This window comes from Cervus elaphus, chromosome 3, assembly GCF_910594005.1.
Source record: "Cervus elaphus chromosome 3, mCerEla1.1, whole genome shotgun sequence".
NCBI lineage: Eukaryota > Metazoa > Chordata > Mammalia > Artiodactyla > Cervidae > Cervus > Cervus elaphus.
In genome coordinates this window covers 48897407-48922662 of record NC_057817.1, presented here as the reverse complement: position 1 = coordinate 48922662, position 25256 = coordinate 48897407, and the positions used below count along the sequence as shown (strand labels likewise).

The 25256-nt window shown below is 43.6% G+C and overlaps 1 protein-coding gene across 1 annotated transcript in view; it reads right to left on the bottom strand.

Moving 5' to 3' along the window:
- Positions 1 to 25256, bottom strand: part of PPM1H (protein phosphatase, Mg2+/Mn2+ dependent 1H) — a 294472-nt gene that overhangs the window by 181054 nt on the left and 88162 nt on the right. Inside the window, exon 2 of the mRNA XM_043888274.1 lies at positions 9433 to 9598. Within this exon, the coding sequence (XP_043744209.1) occupies positions 9433 to 9598 (166 nt within the window). The remainder of the gene's footprint in view (positions 1 to 9432; positions 9599 to 25256) is intronic.

The window sequence follows — 25256 nt, the reverse complement described above, 5'->3', positions numbered from 1 at the left end:
GGAACACTTCGTGCAAAGATGGGCACAGTAAAGGACAGAAACATGGACCTAATATGGACCTAACAGAAGCAGAAGATGTTAAGAAGAGGTGGCAACAATACACAGAAGAACTATACAAAAGAGATCTTAATGACTCAGATAACCATGATGGTGTGATCATTCACCTAGAGCCAAACATCCTGGAATGTGAAGTCAAGTGGGCCTTAGGAAGCATCACTACAAACAAAGCTAGTGGAGGTGATGGAATTCCAGTTGAGCTATTTAGAATCAGCTGGCATGATGCTGTTAAAGTGCTGCACTTAATTATGCCAGCAAACTTGGAAAACTCAGCAGTGGCCACAGGACTAGAAAAGGTCAGTTTTTCATTCCAATCCCAAAGAAGGGCAATGCCAAAGAATGTTCAAACTACTGCACAATTGCATTCATCTCACACACAAGCCAAGTAATGCTCAAAATTATCCAAGCTAGGCTTCAACAGTATGTGAATAGAGAACTTCCAGATGTTCAAGCTGTATTTAGAAAAGGCAGAGGAACCAGACATCAAATTGCCAACATCCGCTGGATCATGGAAAAAACAAGAGTTCCAGAAAAACATCTACTTCTGCTTGACTATGCTAAAGCCTCTGATTCTGTGGATCACAATAAACTAAAAAATTCTTAAAGAGATGGAAATACCAGACCATTTCACCTGCCTCCTGAGAAGCTTGTATGCAGGCCAAGAAACAACAGCTAGAACTGGATATGGAACAATGGACTGGTTCCAAATTGGGAAAGGACTACGTCAACGCTGTATACTGTCACCATTATTTAACTTATATGCAGAGTACATCATGAGAAGTGTCGGGCTGGATGAAGCACAAGCTGAAATCAAGATTCAGGGAGACATATCAATAACTTCAGATATGCAGACGACAGAGGACAAGATGTTTGGATGGCATCACTGACTCAGTGGACGTGAGTCTGAGCAAGCTCCGGGAGATGGTGGACAGGGAAGCCTGGTGTGCTGCAATCCATGGGGTCCCAAAGAGTCGGACACGACTGAAAAATGAACAGTAACACCTTTCAAATCAAAGGAAAGGACGCCTAGCAATGGTGATTCATTTTAGATCCCACAAATCATGATCAGGTAAATTAAAAAGGCTTCGGTGTACCTATATCTGATTCTTGTTGATGTATGGCAGAAAACCACAAAATTCTGTAAAGCAATGATCCTTCAATTAAACAAATAAGGTGGGAAACAGGCAGGAGGATACTGGGGAAGAGGGTGTTACCCTCAATGAGCTTACAACATCTTCTCTGAGGGATGACCGCGTCTGTCAGAAATGCTGGCGTTCAAGGTTCTCTTCCTCCTGAAGCACACACCCTACGTCCTCAAACAGTCAGAGGCACAGCGGGGCTGACGGGGCTGCACGCCGCCACAGAGGATCGCTCTCCTACGTGCCTGACGCTGTGCTAAAGCGTCTTCACACACCCAGGGCCCCTGTGATGCAGGGACAGGTAAAGCCCATCCTTAACTTTTCACAGAAAACATCCTTCTCTGTTTCACACCCACGTCATAGCCTGAGATCTCAAAACTTCTTTATTCCTCAAGAGAGAAATGTTTATTTATTTCACTAATTATATCACTAAACTCTAAATTAAAAAAAAAACTGGATCCATTATTGAGTATTTTTTAAGGAAGAATACAATCAACCATTCACCACATTCCCTTGCATTTCTTCAGGCTACAAATCTACAGTACAGAACACCCTGAAACTCTTTTCCTTCATCCCTTCTAAATTTTATGACTTTTTCCAAACAAGGCTTCTTCTTCTGCCTTTGACATTTTCCTTTATATTTAGATGGAACCCGAAATTAATTTGTATTTTCTGTCTTGTAAGTAAGGTGCTGCTCTTAAGAACTCAGCCAAACACAGGAGATATTTGCTCCTTTAGCAAATATCTTTTGGAAGTTAGGAGAAGTGAAACTATCTGCCAAATATTTTTTTACAGTTTGTTTTAAAACAGAAGAATTGATTTGACTCCCTTAGATAAAAGACTGCTTGTACTAATAGGATAAAACAATTCTCTACAAATTGGCAAGAAGGATGGCTTAAGTGGACATGTTTATGCTGTGCCCAGCTGCTCAGTCGTATCTGACTCTGCAATCACCCGGACTGCAGCCCGCCAGGCTCCTCTGTCCCTGGGATTCTCGAGGCAAGAAAACTGGAGTCTCCTGCATCTCTTGCGTTGGCAGCGGGATTCTTTACCACTGAGCCATGTACACACTGCTATATTTCAGACAATTTTAGTGTTTTTTAACTTTTTCTTTTATACTGGAGTATAGTGGATTAACAATGTTAGTTTCAGGTGTACCACAAAGCGATTCAGTTATACACACACAGGTATCTCTTCTTTTTCAAATCCCTTTCGCATTTAGGTTGTTACAAGGTATTAAGCAGAGTTCCCTGTATACAATAGCTTTTTGGTGGTTCTCCACTTTAAATATGTAAAATTAAATACTGTAAAGGTATATGTTTAAATATGTAAATTTAAATATGCAAAATGGATAACAAAAACCTACTGTATAGCACAGAGAACTCTGCTTAACATTCTGCAACAACCTAAATGGGAAAAGAATTTGAAAAAGAAGAGATATATGTATATATACATATATAACTGAATCACTTTGCTGTAGACTGAAACTATCACAATATTGCTAATCTCCTATACTCCAACATAAAATAAAAAGTTTTTAAAAAATTTAAAGTCTTAAAATCTTTATATCAATCAATAATTATCTGTAGTGAGAATTAACCATCTCACTGCTACCCATGTCATCAAATATAAAGTTATGCTTCTGCTGAATTCCTCTGCACACCACTGACGTATCCCGTCCCCTCCCGTCCCCCACATTTTCTTGTTGCCCTGCAGGGCATGAGAGACGCTGGAAGGGTAGAGTCCTAACTGTTGGACCGCCAGGGAAGTCCTCCCCTTCCCCCACTTTTTTGATGTTTCTAACATAAAAAATTCCTGCGATAATTTCTCTTTTCACAGGGACACTAATGTGATTTTACAGAAAATTTTAGGCTTTCTTCAATCTCCAAGTAAGATGAGGGTGATGTTACACATGAAGTCTTGTAGAAATATTTATTTTGACTGATTCTGATTTCATAAGTTTACTGGAAATGAAGAGGTCAGGAAAGGAGGGAGAACTTCATCACATGTATTCTGGAGAGAGCCCAGCATCTTCCTCTCACCATCCTCACTTCTGTCAACTGTCTGCAAATGAAATAATGATGCCATGTGATCCTGTTGCCCCACTTCTAGCTTACAATAATATTTGCCCCTTTCTTCATCCTTATCTTTCTTGACCTCTCTGTGGTCCTTCTGCTCCTGATAACTCCACTCTCTTCTTGGAATTTCTTTGGGCTTGCAGCTCCTGAATTCTAAGCCTTCCAAGACTTGCTCCCAAACTCTTAATTCCTTCTCTCTTCCTACAAAACATTCCCCACTGCAAAGTTAGCATTCTCAAAAGTCAAGTTGCCATTTATGCCCGTCCCTTCACCTGAACGCGTTCCTGCTCCAGGGGTCCACTTTCAGGGACCAGCACCCAGTGGCTGAGACCTGGGGTCTCCCACCCTCCCTGTCCCACGCAGCTGGTCACCCTGTCACCATGGCAGTACCTCTCAGATCACCTCTTCTGAGCCTGTCCTTTGCTCTCACGTGTTCAACCACTAAGTCAGGTCTGACTCTGCAACCCCATGGACTGCAGCACACCAGGCTTCCCTGTCCTTCACTAACTTCCTCCCTGGAGTTTGCTCAAATTAAATCCACTGAGTTTGTCAAACTACCGCACAATTGCACTCATCTCACACACTAGTAAAGTAATGCTTAAAATTCTCCAAGCCAGGCTTCAGCAATACGTGAACCGTGAACTTCCAGATGTTCAAGCTGGTTTTAGAAAAGGCAGAGGAACCAGAGATCAAATTGCCAACATTCTCTGGATCATTGAAAAAGCAAGAGAGTTCCAGAAAAACATCTATTTCTGCTTTATTGACTATGCCAAAGCCTTTGACTGTGTGGATCACAATAAACTGTGGAAAATTCTGAAAGAGATGGGAATACCAGACCACCTGACCTGCCTCTTGAGAAACCTGTATGCAAGTCAGGAAGCAACAGTTAGAACTGGACATGGAACAACAGACTGGTTCCAAATCAGGAAAGGAGTACGTCAAGGCTGTATATTGTCACCCTGCTTATTTAACATATGCAGAGTACATCATGAGAAATGCTGGGCTGGAGGAAGCACAAGCTGGAATCAAGATTGCCTGGAGAAATATCAATAACCTCAGATATGCAGATGACACCACCCTTATGGCAGAAAGTGAAGAAGAACTAAAGAGCCTCTTCATGAAAGTGAAAGAGGAGAGTGAAAAAGTTGGCTTAAAGCTTAACATTCAGAAAACCAAGATTATGGCATCCAGTCCCATCACTTCATGGCAAATAGATGGGGAAACAGTGGAAACAGTGGCTGACTTTATTTTTCTGGGCTCCAAAATCACTGCAGATGGTGACTGCAGCCATGAAATTAAAAGACGCTTACTCCTTGGAACGAAAGTTATGACCAATCTAGACAGCATATTAAAAAGCAGAGACATTACTTTGCCAACAAAGGTCTGTCTAGTCAAGGCTATGGTTTTTCCAGTGGTCATGTATGGATGTGAGAGTTGGACTGTGAAGAAAGCTGAGCAGTGAAGAATTGATGCTTTTGAACTGTGGTGTTGGAGAAGACTCTTGAGAGTTCCCTGGACTGCAAAGAGATCCAACCAGTCATCCAAAAGGAGATCAGTCCTGGGTGTTCATTGGTAGGACTGATGTTGAAGCTGAAACTCCAATACTGTGACCACCTGATGTGAAGAGCTGACTCATCTGAAAAGACCCTGATGCTGGGAAAGATTGAGGGCAGGAGGAGAAGGGGATGACAGAGGATGAGATGGCTGGATGGCACCACCAACTCAATGGACATGGGTTTGGGTGGACTCCGGGAGTTGGTGATGGACAGGGAGGCCTGGCGTGCTGCGGTTCATGGGGTCGCATGGGATGTTTCACGTCCATTGTCCATGTCGGGTTCTACCTGTTGCTTCTTGATGCCTTTGCTCTTACCACCGCTTTATCTGGAGCGTCATCATTTCTCACTCAGATTTCCGCATGAGCCAGACTCCTAAGTGTCCCAGCTTCCAGGCATGCTCCCCTAGTCCTCTCAAGTCAGCCTCCCCACCGTCGTGAGTCTGTTACACCCTGGTCTAAAGTCGCTGTTTAAAAGTCCAGCTTTTCAGGGCACTGAGTGACTCTCACCTGTGAACCCTGCTCACTGCTCTGGTCTTATACCCCTCCAAGCAACTACACATGCCCCCAACACAGGAAGCCATGCCCCATTGCTCCCACGCCAGCCTAGCTCTGCACATGCACATTCCGTCCAGCAGGAGCTCCCCTTTCTCTTGCGGGCTTGGTTAATTCCTATTCAATTTTCAGCACAACAGCGCAAATGTCACTTCTTCAGGAAGCCTTCCTTTCCTGTCTCCCCAGCTCTACTCAAGGAGGGCAGGGACTGTCCTGAATCCATGTCCGCAGGCCCCAGGTCCCGGTGTGTGGACTCGGAGCTCAGCACACATTTACTGAGTGAAGGACGAGGATCCCGGGGGAGGCGGAGACCTCCTCTCTTGTGTCCTGCAGATGCTCCCTCGCACGGGGCCCTATACTGTCACTGCCCTTCCCTTGGTGCCACCATATGAGTCAAGAGATGTCTTCAGACAGAAAAAACCACTAGCCTCTTTTAAGCAGTATATTTAGTGACCTCTGCTAGCAAACTGTTCATTCTGCATAGCAGCCCAAGTCCTGGTAACAGCCTGAGGTCCTACCAGACTGCCTCTCTCCCCTGTTACCTTTCTGACAGCGTTACCTACAATCCAGTTTTTCTTTTTTTGGTCATGCGGTGTGGCATCTTCCCTGGCCAAGGACTGAACCCGAGCCCCCTGCAGTGGAAGCGCACAGTCTGAACCCCTGGGTTGCCAGGGAAGTCCATTGCCTGTAACCCAGGCTCCACTATGTCTGTCCCAGCTGCGTGGGCCTCCTGGCCGATCCCTGAGAATGGTGGGCCTGGTCCTGCCTCAGAGCCTTGCAGCTGCCTAGGGATAGCAGGATGCTCTTCCTCCCAATAGCCGTGCTTTCAGGTCTTTGCCCCAGTGTCACCCCCGACACCTCCTTTAACCACCCCTGCACCTCACACTCCCTGTTATTCCTGCTTCCCTACTTGGCTTTCTCCAGAGTGTTTATCTGCCCGTGCTATGCATTTTGTTTGTCTCCCTTAAAGAACACAAGCTCCCTAAAGGGAAGGACTGTCCTCTGTTTTATTTCCTGCTGAATCCTCAGCATCCAGTTCCTAGAACACAGCTCACGCTCACGAGTCATCTGGCCCATGCAACTACGCTCTTCAAGGTTTTAGAAAGAGCACACACATCAACAACGGAAACAGACAACCACAACCGAATCCTAACATGGGCAAGGGACCTGAACAGACGTTTCCTTAGAGAAGATATACGTGGCCAATGAGAAGTACATGAAAAGCTGCTCACTATCACTAGCCATGGGAAATATACACAAATGAGATACCACTGTGCATCCATTAGGGTAGCTGTTATTTTAGAAAAACAGAATTTAACAAGTGTTGGCAAAAATGCAGAGAAATTGGAACCCTTGTGCACTGCTGGGGGGAATGTCAAACGGTGTAGCTGCTGTGGCCGACAGTATGGCGGCTCCTGAAAATATTGAAGAGAACCACCGCATCACTCAGCAGTTCCACTCTGGGTATACATCCAGGAGAACCAAAAGCAGGGACTCAAACAGGTACGAGACACCCACGTTCACAGCAGGAACATTCATAATAGACCAAAGATGACTGCAACGGTCCATCGATGACGAAGGCATAAACAAAATGGCATATATACATATGAGAGAATACTATTCAGCCTCAAAAAGGAATAAGGTTATGACACATTCTACAACACGGACAATCTTTGAAGACATTATGATCAGTGAATGTGCCAACTGCAAAAAGACAAAAATTGTATGACTCCATTTATAGGAGGTATTTGGAGTAGTCAAATTCACAGGGACAGGAAATAGCATGGTAGTTGCCAGGGACTGGAGGGGGTGGAGGGGGAAGGGAGGACGGAATGGGGAGTTAGTATTTAATGGGGACAGAGTTTCAGTCTGGGATGATGGAAAGGTTTAGGAGATGGATGATACCAATGGTGGTACAGCAATATGAACGCATTTGATGCCACTGAACTGTACACTTAAAAGCGGTTAAAATGGTAAGCTTTCTGTGTATTTTTCCACAATTAAAAAAAAGGCAACACAGCTCTTGCCTTAAACTCTAATAAGAAGCCCAATATATAACGCAGATAGATGTGAAGCCGCTGTGGCTAAGGCAGGAATACAGGCTGAGATGTGCCTGCTTTTCACTGCACATCCTTGCTGCCTCCCAGAGGAGCATGGACCCCACATGAACCATCACGAAGGAGTGTCCTGGCTCCATTCTAAAGTGCGTATGTGCTGGTTTCACTGTTCTTAAGGAAAGGAAGTTAAGTAGTTAATCCTGGCTCCACTTCTAGGAGGAACTTAGCAACAAGGAAATATGCCATCACCAACTGGCTTGCAGCCAAATGTCAACACTGTCTTATTTTTACAGAAATCACTTTATAGTCCAGTGGCAGAGAGGAACTGCCAGGGGAGAGAGCAACATTAAGTCACTGGCACCCATATCCAATTATCATGAATGTCTCATATTTTCTGAGCCCTTTTCCATAATAATTCAATCCTCAAAAATAATTCCATCAAGAAGGTATGGAAAAAATTGTGTGATTTCCAATTTACAAATGAATGAAAATTCAGTGGGCATTATTCATAGAGGATTACAGAAATGGAACTGACGTTAGGATAATAATCACTAACATCAATCAAGGATTTATTAATGATGACACCAGCTCAGGACTTTGCACGGACTATTGGATTTCATACTTCCAACTAGCCTCTCCCACCATATTTGGTAATTACTATTATTATCATTCCTTTTTAGACCAGGGAAAATTGAGGCTCAAAGAATAAATAACTACCCCAAATTGAACGGGCTTCCCAGGCAGTGCAGCGGTAAAGAGTCCTCCTGCCAATGCAGGAGACCATGAAACTTGGGTTCAAGCCTTGGGTCGGGAAGATCTACTAGAGAAGGAAACGGCAACCCACTCCAGTATTCTTGCTGGGATAAGCCCATGGACAGAGGAGCCTGGTGGCTATGGTCCATGGGGTCAGAAAGAGTCGGACAGGACTGAGCACGCACACATTGTTAAACTGAATAGCTTTAAGCAACAGACTGCTCTGAACTGTCTTACTCTAGAGCGCATGCACTTAACCACTATTATTCTGTCCTGCTCATCTGGGTCCCTGACTCTTCCTTTTTTGGGACAGGCCTAATCAATGCTTCCTTCTGCCTTGAAAACAAGTACAACTGATGAGTCTCCATAGGTCACTGTGTTTTTTAACCCTAAGCTGAACTAACGCTAACAAAATAAAAAGAAATGAGTATTCTTCTTAGTCACTAAGCATAAATGCAACAAGATACTATCACTTCAACTAAGGGACAGGTTCCTAGATCCTTTACAATCCTATAAAAATTTACAAACAAAAATATCCTCAAGATCATTAGAACAAATAGTCCCACCTGGGTCATCCCATTTCATGTCTATTTTCTGTAGGACTAAAGAATCTGATGATGGACACAGTGCTGACTGTTCCCTCTACTCTGCTAAGAGCTTCTTCAGAACTTTCCAAGGATGTCTGCTTTGTTCTCCGGAAGCTGGAGGGAGGAGAAATGCTTTGTGGTTTGTCAGCAGGGCATTCAGTCCGGAGGGGCACCCCATAGGATGCAAGGGCTTTGGGCCAACTGAAACAAACATTAATTTGGAAGAGCATCAAGCACAGGCTCCAACCGTGCATCTCTAAGGGACACGCGAGGAGAGGACAGGGGCAGAGTGGTGGCTGGGCTGCAAGCTGACGGCTAGAGTTACTCCACTCTTCCTGGGAGGCTGCTGAGGACAAGCTCCTTCACAAAAACCTTGAAGTGCTTCTTTAAAACCACCTACCGCGACACATACTATTCTTGCAACAAAACTCATATGATGTGGGCATTTTCTCTGAGTGCTGAGAACTTAAACACCGGCTTTTCCTAACTCCATGGATCACACCTTCGCTGTGAGTGTGATGCCCTGAGCCCAGACCCAGCACCCCGGGAACACTAGGGCCGTGGCTTTTCTCTCTTCCACTCTGAACATTCCACAGCGGGGCCAGAGCGTGAGGCTCCTTCTCACCCGAGAGCGGGGGTGGATGAGGGGCTTACCGAGTTCTCCTTCAGCTGCAGGCCCTCCCCGTTGGGAAGCGAGGACCGCCTCTTCGCCGAGTTCCTGTTTGGGGTGGAGGTAATGGCCCCTGCTTTCTTCTTCACAGTGAGCACCTCACAGCTGGCTTGGTCTTCGTTATGTGTGCTCTTCCCGGCATTGATGACCCTGGAGGAGAAGCCAGAAAAGCCGATCAGACGAATGCCCTATGTCATAGCTTGGTGGACTGAACAGGTTTTTTAGTGGACTTCTACAAGCACATGTTAAAACATTTGCTGAAGCATTGTTCAGAGCTCCGTTCACCTTTGCAGGTGTCTGATAGCTGTGATCAACCCCACTAATCCATTTCTAGTCAAAACACACGAGATAATCAGTCTTTTGCCAATTACACGGAAGACAGATGGCTGGCTCAGGGAATTCCCTTGCATTTTTCCAAGTGATAAAGAGCAAAACCACCATCAATCTTATCAAAGAACAAAGCAGTAATTTACAGCGCGCTGTAAAATCCCAGGGAACAAAGCAGCATGTTTCATGACCACCATGACCACTTTCACTTTACGCACAGAGAAGTAAATGGATCAAAGGTTTATTCTTTTAAAATTATCTTCTCTCCTTTATCTTTTCTCCAGTAGAAACACTCCTTACGCTGCATCATCACAAAGGACTACAGGGCACGCTGATTTGTACATGTGGCCTTATGATCTCACGGCATGTTGATACTACTTTGGCCTAACTAGTAATGTTTTGAGCATAGGAATGCTTCAGAAAAACATGCTACATCATTTATAAAGCTTTTTTGTGTATCAGGTGCCTGCAGACTGAACTCTTGGGTTTCAGCACCATTTTCTTATTAAGTAATTAAGCAGCAGCTAAAATAGTTTTCCCGAAAGAGAGATCTCCTTGATTTGCCGTTGCTGTGTTTTCTTTCCAAAACTTCAACAGTGTCACAGTAGGTGACAGTGTGAGGGTGGAGGACATAGACTCAGTGGCAAAGAAAGAAAGATGCTTTTGTTTCAATAAAGTACTATAGATGGAAATCCACTCTAACATGTGGTGTATACATCACTCTGTTAGTCTTGTGCTCCCTCCTAACAATTAATTAGAGGATGGTTGTTTTCAAATGCCTTTTATTGAACAGTTTTACATTCCAAAAGAATCATAAACTCAGAGTAAAGTGCAAAAATGGTATCCAGTCTAAAGCACTCTTCACCCAACTTACCCCAAAGCAACATCTTCTATCACTCAAGAACAACATCAAATCGAGCAATTGAGATCCAGCACTGTCAGCCAGACCGCAGAGCTTGTTCAAATGTCACCGTCTGGCTTTCAGTATTGACAACTGTAAGCCAACACATACATGCTACAGTCAAACAGGAAACAGAGACCTACTTGAGATGTGAGAACTCGACGACCTCACCGAGTGTGTTTTGGGCAGTTTTCTACCAAACCCTGGCATTCTATGGAGGTGTTTCAGGTGTTTTCACATTTACTTTAATTTTTTAAAGGCATAAGCATTTGGGGGAAAAAATGCCAATAATTTAAAAGTTCATTCCCATCTCTTACATGTAAACAAATATATGCTAGTCTACATATTTTGGGCAGCTTTGGCATAATAAGCCTTCTATCTTTTCTCTTCAAACTGATCGATACCACTAGATTGGAAGGAGATCTGTTTTTTTAAAGAAGACCATTTGCAATTACTTATCTATATGTTAAAGGGAAATGATCATAAAAGTCATCTATCATCTCTATTTCAAATTTCTGTTCATTGAAACTGCTTCATCGTTCTTACTGAGTTTATTATAAATTTCAACTGAAGTATATTTTTATAAACAAAAGCCTTTTATACTCATTTTACACATGACCGTTTGGTGTAAGATTTGTTTTTTAAAGTAGATTGTTGCTTATAGAGTTTGAAAAGCCTTGTCCTTACTGGGCTGGGAACAGTCCAGTGGAAGGAGGTGGGATCCCTGCTGATCTCTATGAGGTCAAATTTGCCTCCGATGTTTATCACACCCTCTCAGGGAGGAAGGGAGGAAGAGTTCAAGGTCTAGTTTTTGGTCCCAAAACTTCACTCTCTCTCCTGTGACCAGGGGGAGTTTTCATATGGTTTCAGAATACAATGCAATTCTTAAAGACAGGCTACCTGCATAAGACCATGAGTGCTACTATGCTTACTGCCCAAGCTAAGTAAGTTACTCCAGGTGCCACAGCCGGGAAGTAGGGCAGCTGGAATTCGGTCAGGCCTCCCTTGACCCCCACTCCAACTTGTCTGTGTGGGCTTAGGCACTCATAGTCCAATTTCTGATGGAAACCCGAACGAATTTTTTGGCCAACCCAATAGGCAGAGCTTCGCGTCAGTTGGTGGCAGGCCCTGCTGGACTGTGTGGGGAAGCAGAGAACAAGCAGATCAGGTGAGCTTGGGTCCAGGCTTGAGAGAAAGGGGATTCTCTTCCTGCTTCTAAGGCTACTGGAGAAAGCGCCCAGAGAAAGGATAAAGGATGGATGGTTCCGATCTGTTTGTTGCTAGAGCTGCCCGTGTTTCGTCCAGAGGTTTGCCACTGGAGCTCCTAATACATGCATTTAACTGGAGTTTTCCTTTCGCAGTTTTGGAGAAACGAACCCGGCAGAGGAAGGACATTCAAAATACCACCTGCCTCCTCTCAGTCAGCGATAGTGACTCCCAAGCGACATGTGTGGCGTGGATGGTTTGCTGGATGTGATATTACACCCCCATGGTCACCCACAAGCATCCTTCCCAGGGAAAGCTGAAGGTGGAGGTTTGGGAAAACAAGTCCATGACCACCGTCCCCTCCATACTGTCCTCTGACCAAGATCCGAGCTTCTATTTCTGGAGCTTGGTATCACCCTGACCATTGGCACCTAAACTTATGCTTTAGTCAGGTTTTTTTTTCCCAACAAAAGAAGCATCGCTGATCTCCAATAGCTCATGCCAGGCTGACTCATCTGCCACTGTTCTTTTCCAACAATCAACAAAGCGACTATAATTATACAAATCACGAATCACTGTCCCCTGGAGGGGCAGTGTCTCCCATCTTTCTTAGTGAGTATTAAACTCCAAAGTTGACCTAACTCATCAAGAGACTCTAGAAACTTTATGCATGAGAAACCCAGGGACTGGGAAAACTTCGACTTATACAAGGTCACAGATCTAAATACAGCAGAGCTGTGGACACACTTCTGAGTTCCAGCTCTTTCTCCTTCAGCTCTCCGTTGTTTTATTTTCCTATTGTGTGCCTATTCGTACCAGCACGTGGTTGCCAGGGCTGTCCTGCAATGACTCATCACAGCCAGGGAACCGTGAAGAACCATCGAGGGTGGGCTTCCTCTGCCATTTCACGTGAGCACAGCTTGTGAATGACCCTGAGGAACTATCAGAAAGGTCAACCTGGAGAGAAGACAGCAGCCCCAACCCTGGAAGCCTGTTCGGTCAGATATCTGATTATTACCCAGGTGAGGAAGTCATGTTAATTTAAAGCCGCTGCCTTTTTAAAGCATACAACTGGACTTCCCTGGTGGTCCAGTGGTTAAGAATCTGCCTGCCCATGCAGGGGACATGGGTGCGATCCCTGATCCATGAAGATTTTACAAACTGCAGGGCAACGAAGCCCATGCACAACTATTGGGCCTGTGTTTTAGAACTTGGGAGCCACAACTACTGAGCCCACGGGCTGTAATTACTGAAGCCTGTTTGCCTAGAGCCTGTGCTCTGCAACGAAGACCCAGAGCAGTCAAAAGAAATAAAACTAAAACACACACACACATACAACTGTTATCTCATATTTCATATTATTTAAAATTTTTGACTCTCTACAGCTTTAGTAGAAAGACCTGATTCTTATCAATTAACTTTGGCTTTAAAAAGCTTGATCTCTATCAACTTATCTCTATGACTTCCCTGGTGGCTCAGATGGTAAAGCGTCTGCCTACAACGCGGGAGACCCATGTTCGATCCCTGGGTTGGGAAGATCCTCTGGAGAAGGAAATGGCAAACCACTCCAGTACTCTTGCCTGGAAAATCCCCTGGACAGAGGATCGTGGTAGGCTACAGTCCATGGGGTCGCAAAGAGTTGGACACGACTGAGCGACTTCACTTTCTATCAATTTAAATATTTCATTTTGCTCTTCACAGGCCAATGCTTTGTTTACTAAATTTAAATAAAACCTCCAATTCCTCTAAAAGTAAACTGAGAAAAACTTTCCTGAGTTGAGAAGTATTATGCTGTCAATAGATTCAATAATTTTTCTATGTGAGCAGCTATATTAGTAGCTACATTCTCTTCTTGTCCTAGGCTCCAGGAAAAAGTCAGTACTATCTTGAGATCACTCAGAATGACGTTGAGATGTGCTTTCTTTATCTAAGCAATATCCACCCATGATACTTATTTTGAGGACCTCAAAACAAAAAGTTAGTGGACCATGAATCATCATCTCTTTGGTGTCATGGTTTTCCAATTGCCTACAAAGGGGGAAAATATCTTCCCCGAAATTAAACCAGAGGTAATAAAGCACAATGGTTAAGACCATGGGCTATCTCCCCAGAACACAGCACACAGCAGGTGCTCAACAAACATCAGCTGAAAGAATGAATGCAGACAGAACTCAACTCTGCCTGCTCCCTAGATGTGGAGCAATAATAGTATCTTAACATTTGTTGAGAACTAATTATGTGCCAACGACTGCTGTTGGCATTTTATTCACACATGTAGTGACTAACTCATGGAATCCTCTCGTGGACCCTATGAGTTGGCCACCACTGTTCCCCTTTTAAAGTCCCAACTACTGGACAGTGGAGTGTTCGGTCAAGTTGCTTAACTTCTGCAAACCTCAGCTTCTTAGTAGTACTTCTTGGATTAAATTCTGGGAGCTGCTAAAATATATACGTTGGGGAGAGGAGCTATTAGTCACCTTAATTGAAGAACTGGGAAATTCTGAAGTTAGGATTAAAATTCACGTGGGAGAACTGTGAGTGGATGAAAGGGAAGGTTAGCTGCTATGTCTTCAATGTGGAAAGTTTACACTCAGTTCATCCTTCCCTTAGAAGATCAGGATATGTGTGCCCTGGGAGACACATGACAAAGTTAAATTCATTTATGGATTGCAGTAACCTATCAGTCAACCTTCAATGGGACCAAAACACCTAGACTTTTTTTCCCCTTGTAAAAACAGGTACATATGGAATTTTAAGGACTGGAAGTCCAAAATCCTCTGTGTGTATCAGACACAGTTTGAAGCTATGACCTGAACACCAGGCGTAGATGTGACTATGAGATTGTAGCAGTAGAAAACTATGTAAAAGGAACAAGTGATTCACGCTGTGCTGCTATCACACACTTGGGAAACCTGTTTTCCTTCTTTCTGTGAAATATTCTAGTCACAAGTTTAAAAAAAAAAATCAATTCCACCTAATTTCAGCAGGCAAGTCCTGGTTTTAATGGCAAGCATTAAATGATCAAGTTATCTGCCTTCTCATCTGCTCAAAACCTTGACCTTAAGGACATTCACTTGATAATATAACACACAGAATAGGTTCCTGTCACTAAATTCAGATGAGTAAATATTCTCAACTCTTCTCAAGAAGTGAGCCCCTGTCACAGAAGCCACTGGTCCACAGAAGTCACAATGGAACCATTTTCAACAGGATTTACAAGGATAATCAAACCACAAAACCACCGTCCGTATGTTTTGAGAGGATTCCTATGCATCATGGGTGTCAACTCATTCATTACCAACCTGTTCCCCTTGGGACCATGAGGTATTCAGCAGAGGCATCAACAGAGACAACGGTCAGAAAGGCCAAGTTCAAACTTGCTGTGTGCTTTGGGACACAGTAAGCTTACCTTCTGTCTCTAAAATGGGGATAATAACACTTACCTCCAATTATAGAAGCGACATTAGAACAAAATGCCCTAGCATGAAAAGTATTTAACAGTGCCTGGCGCACAATGAGTACTCAATATTACTATTTAATAATAACATATCCAACACAAGCTAAGTGCTCCTTGTGTTGGGCCCAGAGGACTTTATGCAGTCGTGTGAGTTTGAGGGGAACCTCTTCTTCCCTCTTTCTGTCAGTGTCCCTCTGATGGCCTCAAGGGCACAGAATCACCTCCAGGCATCAGTAACTACATGTGGCACTGCATGACACTTCCTAGAACATGGACCTTTCTTGAGCAAGGCTACCTGCTCCTCTGGGCTCTTTTCTTAAAGTTCTTGTAATATTCAATCCATGCAATGCTCTGAACACAGGAAAGGACCCATGCAGTTAGCAGTGTGATGATTCTAAATTCCCACCCACATCTGCCCATGGACACCATTTCTCTCCAAGCTCCTGGACTGAGACAGTCAGGTCCCAAGACCCACTGAATCGAGAATTTGGTTGGGTTTGATCTCTTTTTTTTTTGTTTGGTATTATTCTCTTGCTTTGTTTTTAAAGGAAATAAAAGCCTGAACCGTTTAAGCTAAAAAGTTTACATAAAGTGTTAATATGGCTAACATGCAGTAATCACACTGGTTAAGAAGGGACAAGTGTTTTTTAAAAGGCCATCAGGTGAATTGAGCTATTGCTGATTCACATGCAACTGAGATGCAGACAGCAAAAGGCTGTAGGGGGAGGGGTGGGAAATCAATCATTGATGGGAGACAAAATACAGCAATCAATTATTAAAATTCTCTTTTCGAGGTAACCTCATAGGCAATGTTCCATTGCCTATGATTGTCTGAAATGGTTACTGACCACCCAGATTGGCTGGAACATAAGGACAACTTAATTCCTAGCTCCAAGGGCGTTAATAACCTCTCATTCTTGGTTTACTAGAAAATCATGGCCCTGAGTAGGAATTTAAGCCTTTGATAATAGTCATCAGCAAAAACAGCCAGAACATCTATCAAGAATAATAGCTTCTCCCAGATGGTTTCGGTCACGTCCTGGGAGGAGGGACAACAGGAGGTCACACCAGCCCATGCAGTTAACAGCCAGCGTGTTACCAGTGAGGAGAAAGGATGGAAGGAAATGGAATTCTCTGTGGTGTTTGGCTTTCAAGTTTCGGAAGGTGAAGTTCGGAAGTACCAACAGGTGGGGGAAGCAGAGTGGCAAGAAGGCAGGATGAACCCAGGTGAGAAAAGAGCACATGCACGTTCTCCCATCACACATCTTACACCTCCTGGTTCCCAGGTTCTGTTGGCAGCTAATAAAGCGATGTGACCAATTAGGGGATGCTAATTGGGGTCTCAAGGGCCACATTCAGCCCACAGGTTGGTAATTTTTGTCCACAAGTTTCTTTTTAAGGTGAATTTGTAGTTGCCATATTTTAAAATGGGGATATTTATATTAAAAATCTTAATTTTCCCATTTTTCTTGAAAGATAATACACCAGGCTACACCTATCGCGCTCCTGGGTGACAACAATAAAGAGAACAATCAACAACGACACCTGTGCTAGCTCACCCCAGACCTCACTGTCTGCTTCTGCCACGGTCACCTGCCTGACCCCGGAGGCATTTGCGTCTGCAACCCTGCAACCAGATCTGCGTGGCTTCATGAGCAAACTAAGAAAATTATTAGATATGTAGTACATGTAGACTGAACTAATTACTTTAAAACGTTGTGACACCAAGAGAGATAAAGCGAGAAGACGAGGGCATGGTTTTCACACTCACGGAGCCCACAGCCATCTGTAGAGTAGGGCCACCTTCCTATAAATAACTGTTTTGTTCTGACTGGTACCACACCAAAAGCGTAGGTCACAAGACATCTGAAAATGCAGAGGAAATGATTCTGCAAAAGAAGAGTCATGCAAAGTGTCACAGCTGAGGTGGCACCTAAGCTCAGCCTTACTGAATAAAGGAGGGAATTAAGAGTCAGGAAAAAGGGACTTCCCTAGTGATCCAGTGATTAAGACTTCATGCTTCCAATGCAGGGGGTGTGGGTTCAATGCTTGGTCGGGGAACTAAGATCCCACATGCCTTGTGGTGCGACCAAAAATGATAATAATAGAAATGAAGAGTCAGAGGAAAACCAAGGCAAGAGTCTCCAGACATAGGAATAACCTCTGAAAATAGTGATATGAAAGAACTTTATAAAGAGGAGTGGGTGTGACTTAAGTATGGGCTTGGTTAGGGAGATACATTAGAACTAGATCATGAAATTCTATTGGAACTTCATCCTATAGAGCCTATGACCCATGGGAATAATCTAAAATGCTTTTTTCTTTTTTTTAAAAAATTAATTTATTTTAATTGGAGAATAATTACTTTATGATATTAAAAGGCTTGATATGATAAAAATTATTTAGGAAAATAACAGTAGTGGCCTGATGGAAGATGGATTACAGAGAATAAATGACAAAGGCAGAGAGTCCAGCTAGGATCTCATAACAGTCCAAGTGACAAAGAGGTCATGAATCAAGCAGTGACTCTTGGTGGAAGGGAAAAGGAGGCTTCAGAGGAAGTAAAAAAATTTCAAATTCCCAGTTGAGACCTGCTGGATACGAGTAGTGGAGGAGAGAGGGGCAAAGAGGGTGCTACTTAAGTGTTCACTGGCAGGATGAGCAAATGAGGTGCTCTTGATTACGAAGGGAGATGAGAAGGTGAAACAAGGCTTGGGGTGGGGCATTCTGGAGGATAAGAAAATGCAATTGGCTTTAGGTCAGTGAGCAGAAAGTTCTTGGTCGCAAAAATTGCAAAGGCAGTGCTAGCCAACTTCAGCTTAACCAGGGGCCAGAAAACCATAGCTGGTGGGCAAAATTCAGGCAAAATCCACTGCTTATTTTTGTGTAGCTTCCAATATTTTTAAGTAGTCAGGGGAAAAAAAAATCAAAGAATATTGTCACATGTAAAAATTATATGAAATTCAATTTACCATGTCCATCAAGTTTTATTAAAACAGTGCCATTTACACTTGTTGAGTCTATTGAGCCTCTTCAGGTACAATGGCAGTTAGCAGTTTCCACAGAGTTTTCACAGACTGTCTGCCCACCAAGCCTACAGTATTTAGTATCTACACCTTTACAGAAAATGTGTGCTGACCCCTGATCTGAACTATTAGACTGATTGCTCTGAAATAGTTTTTGTAGATCAAAAATAGTACAATACTGACAATTTCAGATTACTACACATAATGTGTAAGTGAAGCGAAGAGAGATGTAGGTTTGGATGGGATTGAATGTGCATTTTGGTGTTATTTGTAAGTTATCTTTGAATATACTTTGCAGGCAGCATTTGGGGGCTACCATGAGCTTCTCTGAGAGATAGTGAAGGACAGGGAAGCCTGGTGTGCTACAGTCCATGGGGTCACTAAGACTCAGACATGACTTAGCAACTGAACAACAACGAACTTCTAGCTTCCTTCCACCAACGTAATTAGATAACTGAAGACTCATAAAACCCACTATAGATCAAAAGAAGATATGATATCCCAAAGATCTCCCTACATAAATAGCAATGTTTTTTCGTTCACATTGGCTGTTTAGAAATGAACTTTTAACACAGTAACGGTAAAAATCAGAAAGCTGCCATTGGGTACTTCCTTTCAATTATTCTCTGGGTCCTCTTGGCAAAACCACTGATGTCACCAAAGACCAACTTCCGCATTTAAATCAGGAAGTGAGTGTGTGCTCTGTCAGATGCTGGAGCAATTCCCACACAAGGCCACCGTGCAACTGGGTGGGGGCCACATAAAATCAAAATAAAAGCTTGCCTAAAAATGATTTCCAGTTTGGAAGTTTTGTATAAAATAAAGCAGAATAAACTTTTTTGGTGTGGATTTAGGACAGTGCTACCTGCACATAGCTATTAGCTCCTTTTGGCAATTAAAGAAAAAAAAAAATGTGCTTGAAGCGACTGCATTGCTCAAGATAAGGTTTTCTTTCTTTATTTGACCAGATATATCTGTACTATCAGCAATGTTTGAGAAATGTATTTTTTAGGACAAAGTGAAAGTAGATTTCAAACATGCAACCTAAAAAAAAGCAAATTGTAAAAAAGTCCGGAACTAATGAAATGAAACCAAAAGGTAAAAGTATGTTAATCTCAACAGACATCAAATAAAATACATACATTTTTAATCAGCAGTTTCCTCAAAAACTCCAGATACAATCTTGCCTTTTCCTTTGCCAAGGGATAAAGAAAGTTCTGGGCCATTAAGGGCTCTGACATTTTCCTTTTCAACCTTAAAGCAACACAAGAAGAACAATTGTGCACAGAAGAGGATTGGTGGTAAGGAGGACGAAACTCTCAGTGTTGGGAGTTCTGAGTTCCTGCTTTAGAAAAAAATCTTGTAAAATGTGCTCTGTCCTTCACTGGAGAGGTGAAGGCCAGTCATCCTCATTTCTCAGATACGCTCCCTAAACACACAACAGAGCAGGAAACACTAGATGGGGAGGGAGAGAGGCAAGCAGGTTTCTGCTAGAAATTTCAGAGGCAGTCGGGTAAAGCCATTAACAGCACAAGAGACTACGGGACCAGATTCCCAAGGTCTAAAGGCTGGGTCAGCCAGAAAGTACCTGCAGGGCTTTCCGTAAGTTATTAATACTTTATCTCCCCAAGCCTGGTTCTTATCAGTAAGATAGGGACAATAGGCAGTACTTTCCTCACAGGATACTTGTCTGACTGTTGGAAAACAGAACTGTTTCAAGCATTTCCATCTACCTACTGAGCGAATGCCTGGAACCCTAACACTAGAGAGGTGTGTCATTATCCTCATTTTATTGGCTCCACCAGTATCATACAGAAAATGATTCAGTTAAACGTCCTAGATAAGCTACACTGGCATTTTCTCAGAGCCACTGAGCTTTTAAACAATGGTTTGTGTTCACACAAGCCAGTGCTCTTGTCATTAGTTGCACAACAGCCTATAAATACAACACAGGTATTGCAAGATGGAATTGTGACATGTCATGCGGTTTCAGCATGCCAACATTTCTTTTTCCCCTGGGCAAGCATGGTATTGCTGAAAATGTACATTAAGAACAATAATTTCCCCCTCATTACTTCAGCCGTTGTTTTAAAAAACACATTTATTTTAACTAAATATAACCTGCTTTGGAAAATCTTCACCCTTGTGAACCCTTACAGAGAAAGTCTGATTTGTTTCCAGATTTGCACACTACCACCACCAATAAAAGAGTCCTTTGAAAGCTGATTTTTATCTGATCCAACATTTTTACCTTTGTGCCCAGTGTGTTGGGCTTTCCTGTGTAGCTCAGATGATAAAGAATCTGCCTGCAATTTAGGAGACTCAGGTTCGATCCCTGGGTCAGGAAGGAAATGGTTACCCAGTCTGGTATTCTTGCCTGAACAATTTCATGGACAGAGGAGTCTGATGGTCCAACATTTCTACCTTTGTGCCCAGATCCATGACAAAGTTCATTAACAGACCAAGGCTCCCTATTTTATCAGGAAAATAACATGCTTAGTTTAACCCTTGAGGCCCTCGAAGGGCCAGTCTGGGTTCTATTTTAGGAAAACTGATCTTTCCACCCTCAAAAAGCTCGAAAGTACCGTGGGACTGATGCTGAAGCTGAAACTCCAATACTTTGGCCACCTCATGCAAAGAGTTGACTCACTGGAAAAGACCCTGATGCTGGGAGGAATTGCGGGCAGAAGGAGAAGGGGGTGACAGAGGATGAGATGGCTGGATGGCATCACCGACTTGATGGGCATGAGTTTGAGTAAACTCCGGGAGTCTGTGATGGACAGGGAGGTTTGGCGTGTTGCGATTCATGCGGTCGCAAAGAGTCGGACACGACTGAGCGATTGAACTGAACCGAACTGAACCGTGAGACTGTGCGATGGCCTTGAAGGAGACAAATGCACTGACGAATATGTTGACTGTTTAAAACTGTATGCCCAATATCATCCTTAAACAAAGACGACAATGTTGGGCCCCCAACATTATTTTAATTCATTGGAGAATGCTTGCTGGGTGTTGATTTTGGTTGTTTCCCCTCCTCTCAAGTTATACGGCAGGGAGTAGGCACTCGATAAATGTTAGCTGAATGAACCAACTCATATTCCTCATATTCTCCATAACATCCATGGGGGACATAAGTAATCAATGAGTCCTAAGGCTATTTGTTTCTTAAAGCCTAAAATATTGTTATTGGGGTTTCCCATCAATTCACTTCAAGGAAAGTGAGCTGTTGCCAAGGAAACAAATTATTTACATAGTAAGTGCTCATGAGGGCAAAACACATCAAGTGAGCCCCAAACATCTCCGGCAGAAAAGTGGTTGATAAACGAGAGCCTGGTGTACCTCCAGGTAGAATCTTAATCTGAGCTCTATTGCTGGTCTCCCCTCATAACCAAGTGACTGCTGTGATGAGCAAAACAGCTTTCGTTCTTCTGAGTTGCTGCCTAGGCATTTTATAGTATGGTAACCCTGCTCACATCCAGAATGTGGACATTTAGATGAGAACTTTGAGCTTAGGATGTCCATCATAAGTTCTTATTTTACTTGTCCCAGGGCACGTTTGAAAATTACCAGAGTTAAGCCCAAGAAAAGTTAGTACTTCCACCCCAACCCCACCCCAACTTCAACCCCAACTTATAAGTATAGTCAGCCCTCCTTATCCACGGATGTGAAAGCTGCAAATACCAAGAGCTGGCTGTATTTGCCGCACGGCATCATCTTCTATCAGGGACGTGAGCATCCACAGGGCTTGGGATCCCTGGTGGGTCCCGGGAGCAAGCCCCGGGATACCCAGGGATGACTGTCCTAGATGCGTGCTGCTGAGCTGGCATAGAGGACCGTCCCTCCCCTGGCTCATCTCACCCCCTCGATTCTGAACTCTCTAAGCTATAAATCTTGTGACTGTACTTGCTTGCAGGGCTGTATTGAAGCTGTGTCCTCCATCAGAACCACCCATGGTTTCACGTCCCCAAAATGGGAACTGGATGCTGCGGGAGCCACGGCCACTCCGGTGTGGGCGGCTCGCGCCCCTCCCTCAGCTTGTCATGATCTGCACATTCTTAATTCGGCACACCAACACACCAACACACCAACTCGGCTGCGTGGCTCACCCGCTCTGCTCACAGCCTACACCCAGGCGGCCGTGGCCCGGATGGCTGCGCAGGAGGGAAATTCCAGAGGCCCAAGGGGGAGCCAGAAGTAGCAGAAAGGCAATTCTGACACTCTCTGTTTAAAGCTGCCTAGCAATAATTATGTACATCAGAAAGTAGGAATTCCCTTCACTGGAAGCCTCCAAAAGCTGGCTGAGCACTTTTCAGGGGTACTCTGATGATCTCTGCTGGAATGGGGAGTTCTAAGACTTCCTTTTTCCAACTGTTGAATCTGTATCTGTCCCTGTTCCCACCTCCAGTTAATGAGAAATCTTCAACAACTTCTTGAGCCAAAATTAATTTATGATGGAATGTGGTTTTAGAGCTGTACTAAGATAACCCTCTGATACCTAGTAAAGTATATTTGACATATGGCAAGTCTGTATGCAATAGGAATTTAACTCAAATTTCCTACCCCCACTAGCCCTTTAATCTATGTAAGGATACGCATGTGAGTCTCAAAGGCTGCTGTGCCCTCCCATTTAGTTTTCCTTCCTACCAAGCTTGCTTACTCTGGGAAATCTCTATTTCCAAGTTCTTCCTGCAGATCTAAACAGTAAGCACTGTGATATTCATACCTACGTACAGATCTCTGGGGTGTCTGACCTGCATTACTGAATGCCTTCAGGATACCTGCATTTGCATCTTGCATATATCCAAGCTGCCTAAACCTGCACGCATTTGCTCCTTCTTTCTGCTGTCTACCTCTGTCTCAAATACCATGCTTCTGGCACCCCTGTCTTAGTGGACTAAGAATTCCAAAGAATGTTCCTGTCCTCCTAGCTTCTTATTCTCACCCACATCTAGTCCCTCAGCCTGTAGACTGACCTCACAACAATGCTTAGATCCCCCATGTCTAGTTCAGACCCTCAGAGCACCCTCTGGGTGCCACTGCAGAAACCTCCTAACCGGCTGGCCCTCCCCCGGTAAATACATAGTGCATGGCAAGACTCTTCTCAACCATGAGCATGGCCATGTCTCTCCTATGTTCCAAGTCCTTCAAATGAGCTCTGAAGATTCACAGTGAAACGTAAACACCTTATCTGCCACACAAGGGTCTTCATGATCTGGCCTCATCCATACCCTCAGCTTTCCCATCTGCTCTCCTCACATCTTATTCTCAGCCATAAAAGCCATCCTATCATTTACAGAAAGCAGTGTTGCTGCATGCCACAATTTCGTCACACATGCCTTTTTCTCTCCCTGGAATGATCTATCCTCCTTTTGGCTGAGATGCCCATCCTCCCTGCCTACCGGCAACACTCAGTTTAAGAACCACATCATCTTAAGGCTGCTTCACCTGTACCCTGTACTTCTTTATTGAAGTCCTTAAACACTGCAACACAGCCATTAAGTAGTACAGTCATTACAATGTAGGAAATTACCAAACACTTGGGCTGGTTTCCCAGCTCTGCTAGTTGTGTGACTTGGGTGAGTTAATTAACTGAGCTTCCTAAAGCTCAGTTTCTCTAGCTATACAACTGGGCCACTGTGAGGACTGAGAGAATGAATAAGCGTAAAGTGCTTAGCAAAGTCCTGGCAGAGAGACGTTCTACGTGTCCAGACCTACTTTCTTCTGGACATGGTCTCTCCTTCCTACTGTCCTCCTCCCTCTCAGAGAACTGTTCCCTGGGCCACCCTTGACTGGTCTAGGGATGGCTGCCTGACTGTGGGTGAGCCAATTAGAGCCCTTCCGTGGAAAATGAAAGGAAACAAGGTAGGGCTGAGAGAGGGAAGGGAGACAGAGAGAGAGAGAGAGACAAAGAAGCAACGAAGCATTAGGTGAGAGAACAAATGAGAAATAAACAGAATACCTTTGAGTCCCTAGACTAATACTCCTTAGACCTAGCTATTTCCAAGACTTATTTATCCCTGGAATATTGGGGTAATCCCAACATCCTATAATAAATTCCCTTTGGGTGGCTGTCAATTGCTACTTAAGGAGTCAAAGAACAACCAACGCTTATAATCCTCACTTGTACTGTTACTACAAGGAGCAATTAGGTACCAAGAGGGCACAGGCAGCGTCTTACTTGATGTTGATCTTACATTCTCAGAGACTAGTGTAGGGCCTGATATATAGCAGAGAGCCAAACAGCCAGAATGAAATGTTTGTTGACATCAGGGAAGAAAAAGTAACTCAGTGTTAAAATTCTTATCACAAGCTCAAGAATCTCTAGATACTTATCCTCAACAGTAAAAGAGAAACTAAAAAAAAAAAAAAAATCAGTAACAGCAAAACTGGACAGTTATGACCAAAAAGAGACACTGAGATACAATTCTGGGGGCCTCTCTGGTCAGGCATATTCAATCCCTGAAGACTTTTAACTTATCAGTTGAGCTAACCAAAGTTTATTGGGAAGACTCTTTCTTAAAGCTGCATTTTATGAATAAAATGCAGAGAGCTCTCTACTAATGTAGAGAGCTATTCCTGACATTTACCATCAGAAGACAGCAGGATCTTCAATTATTAGAAATTTAGCAAATGAGAACTAACCACCCCTCCCAACTATGACCCTGAGAAACGGAAGAACTTACATAAGTCTCAGAAATTGTTGGAAATTCCACGGATTTGAAATGAGGTAACTGTTTACCTTCCTTACTGCATTTCAATCTAGAGATTAAAATAGATCTCATTGTTGCAGAATCCTGGCTGTAGTAAGAAACAGGCTCCAAATGGCTGAGAATGAATTTTAATAGCGGAACCAGGGGCATGAGAGGAAATCAGGAGGAAGAATTTTTCTTC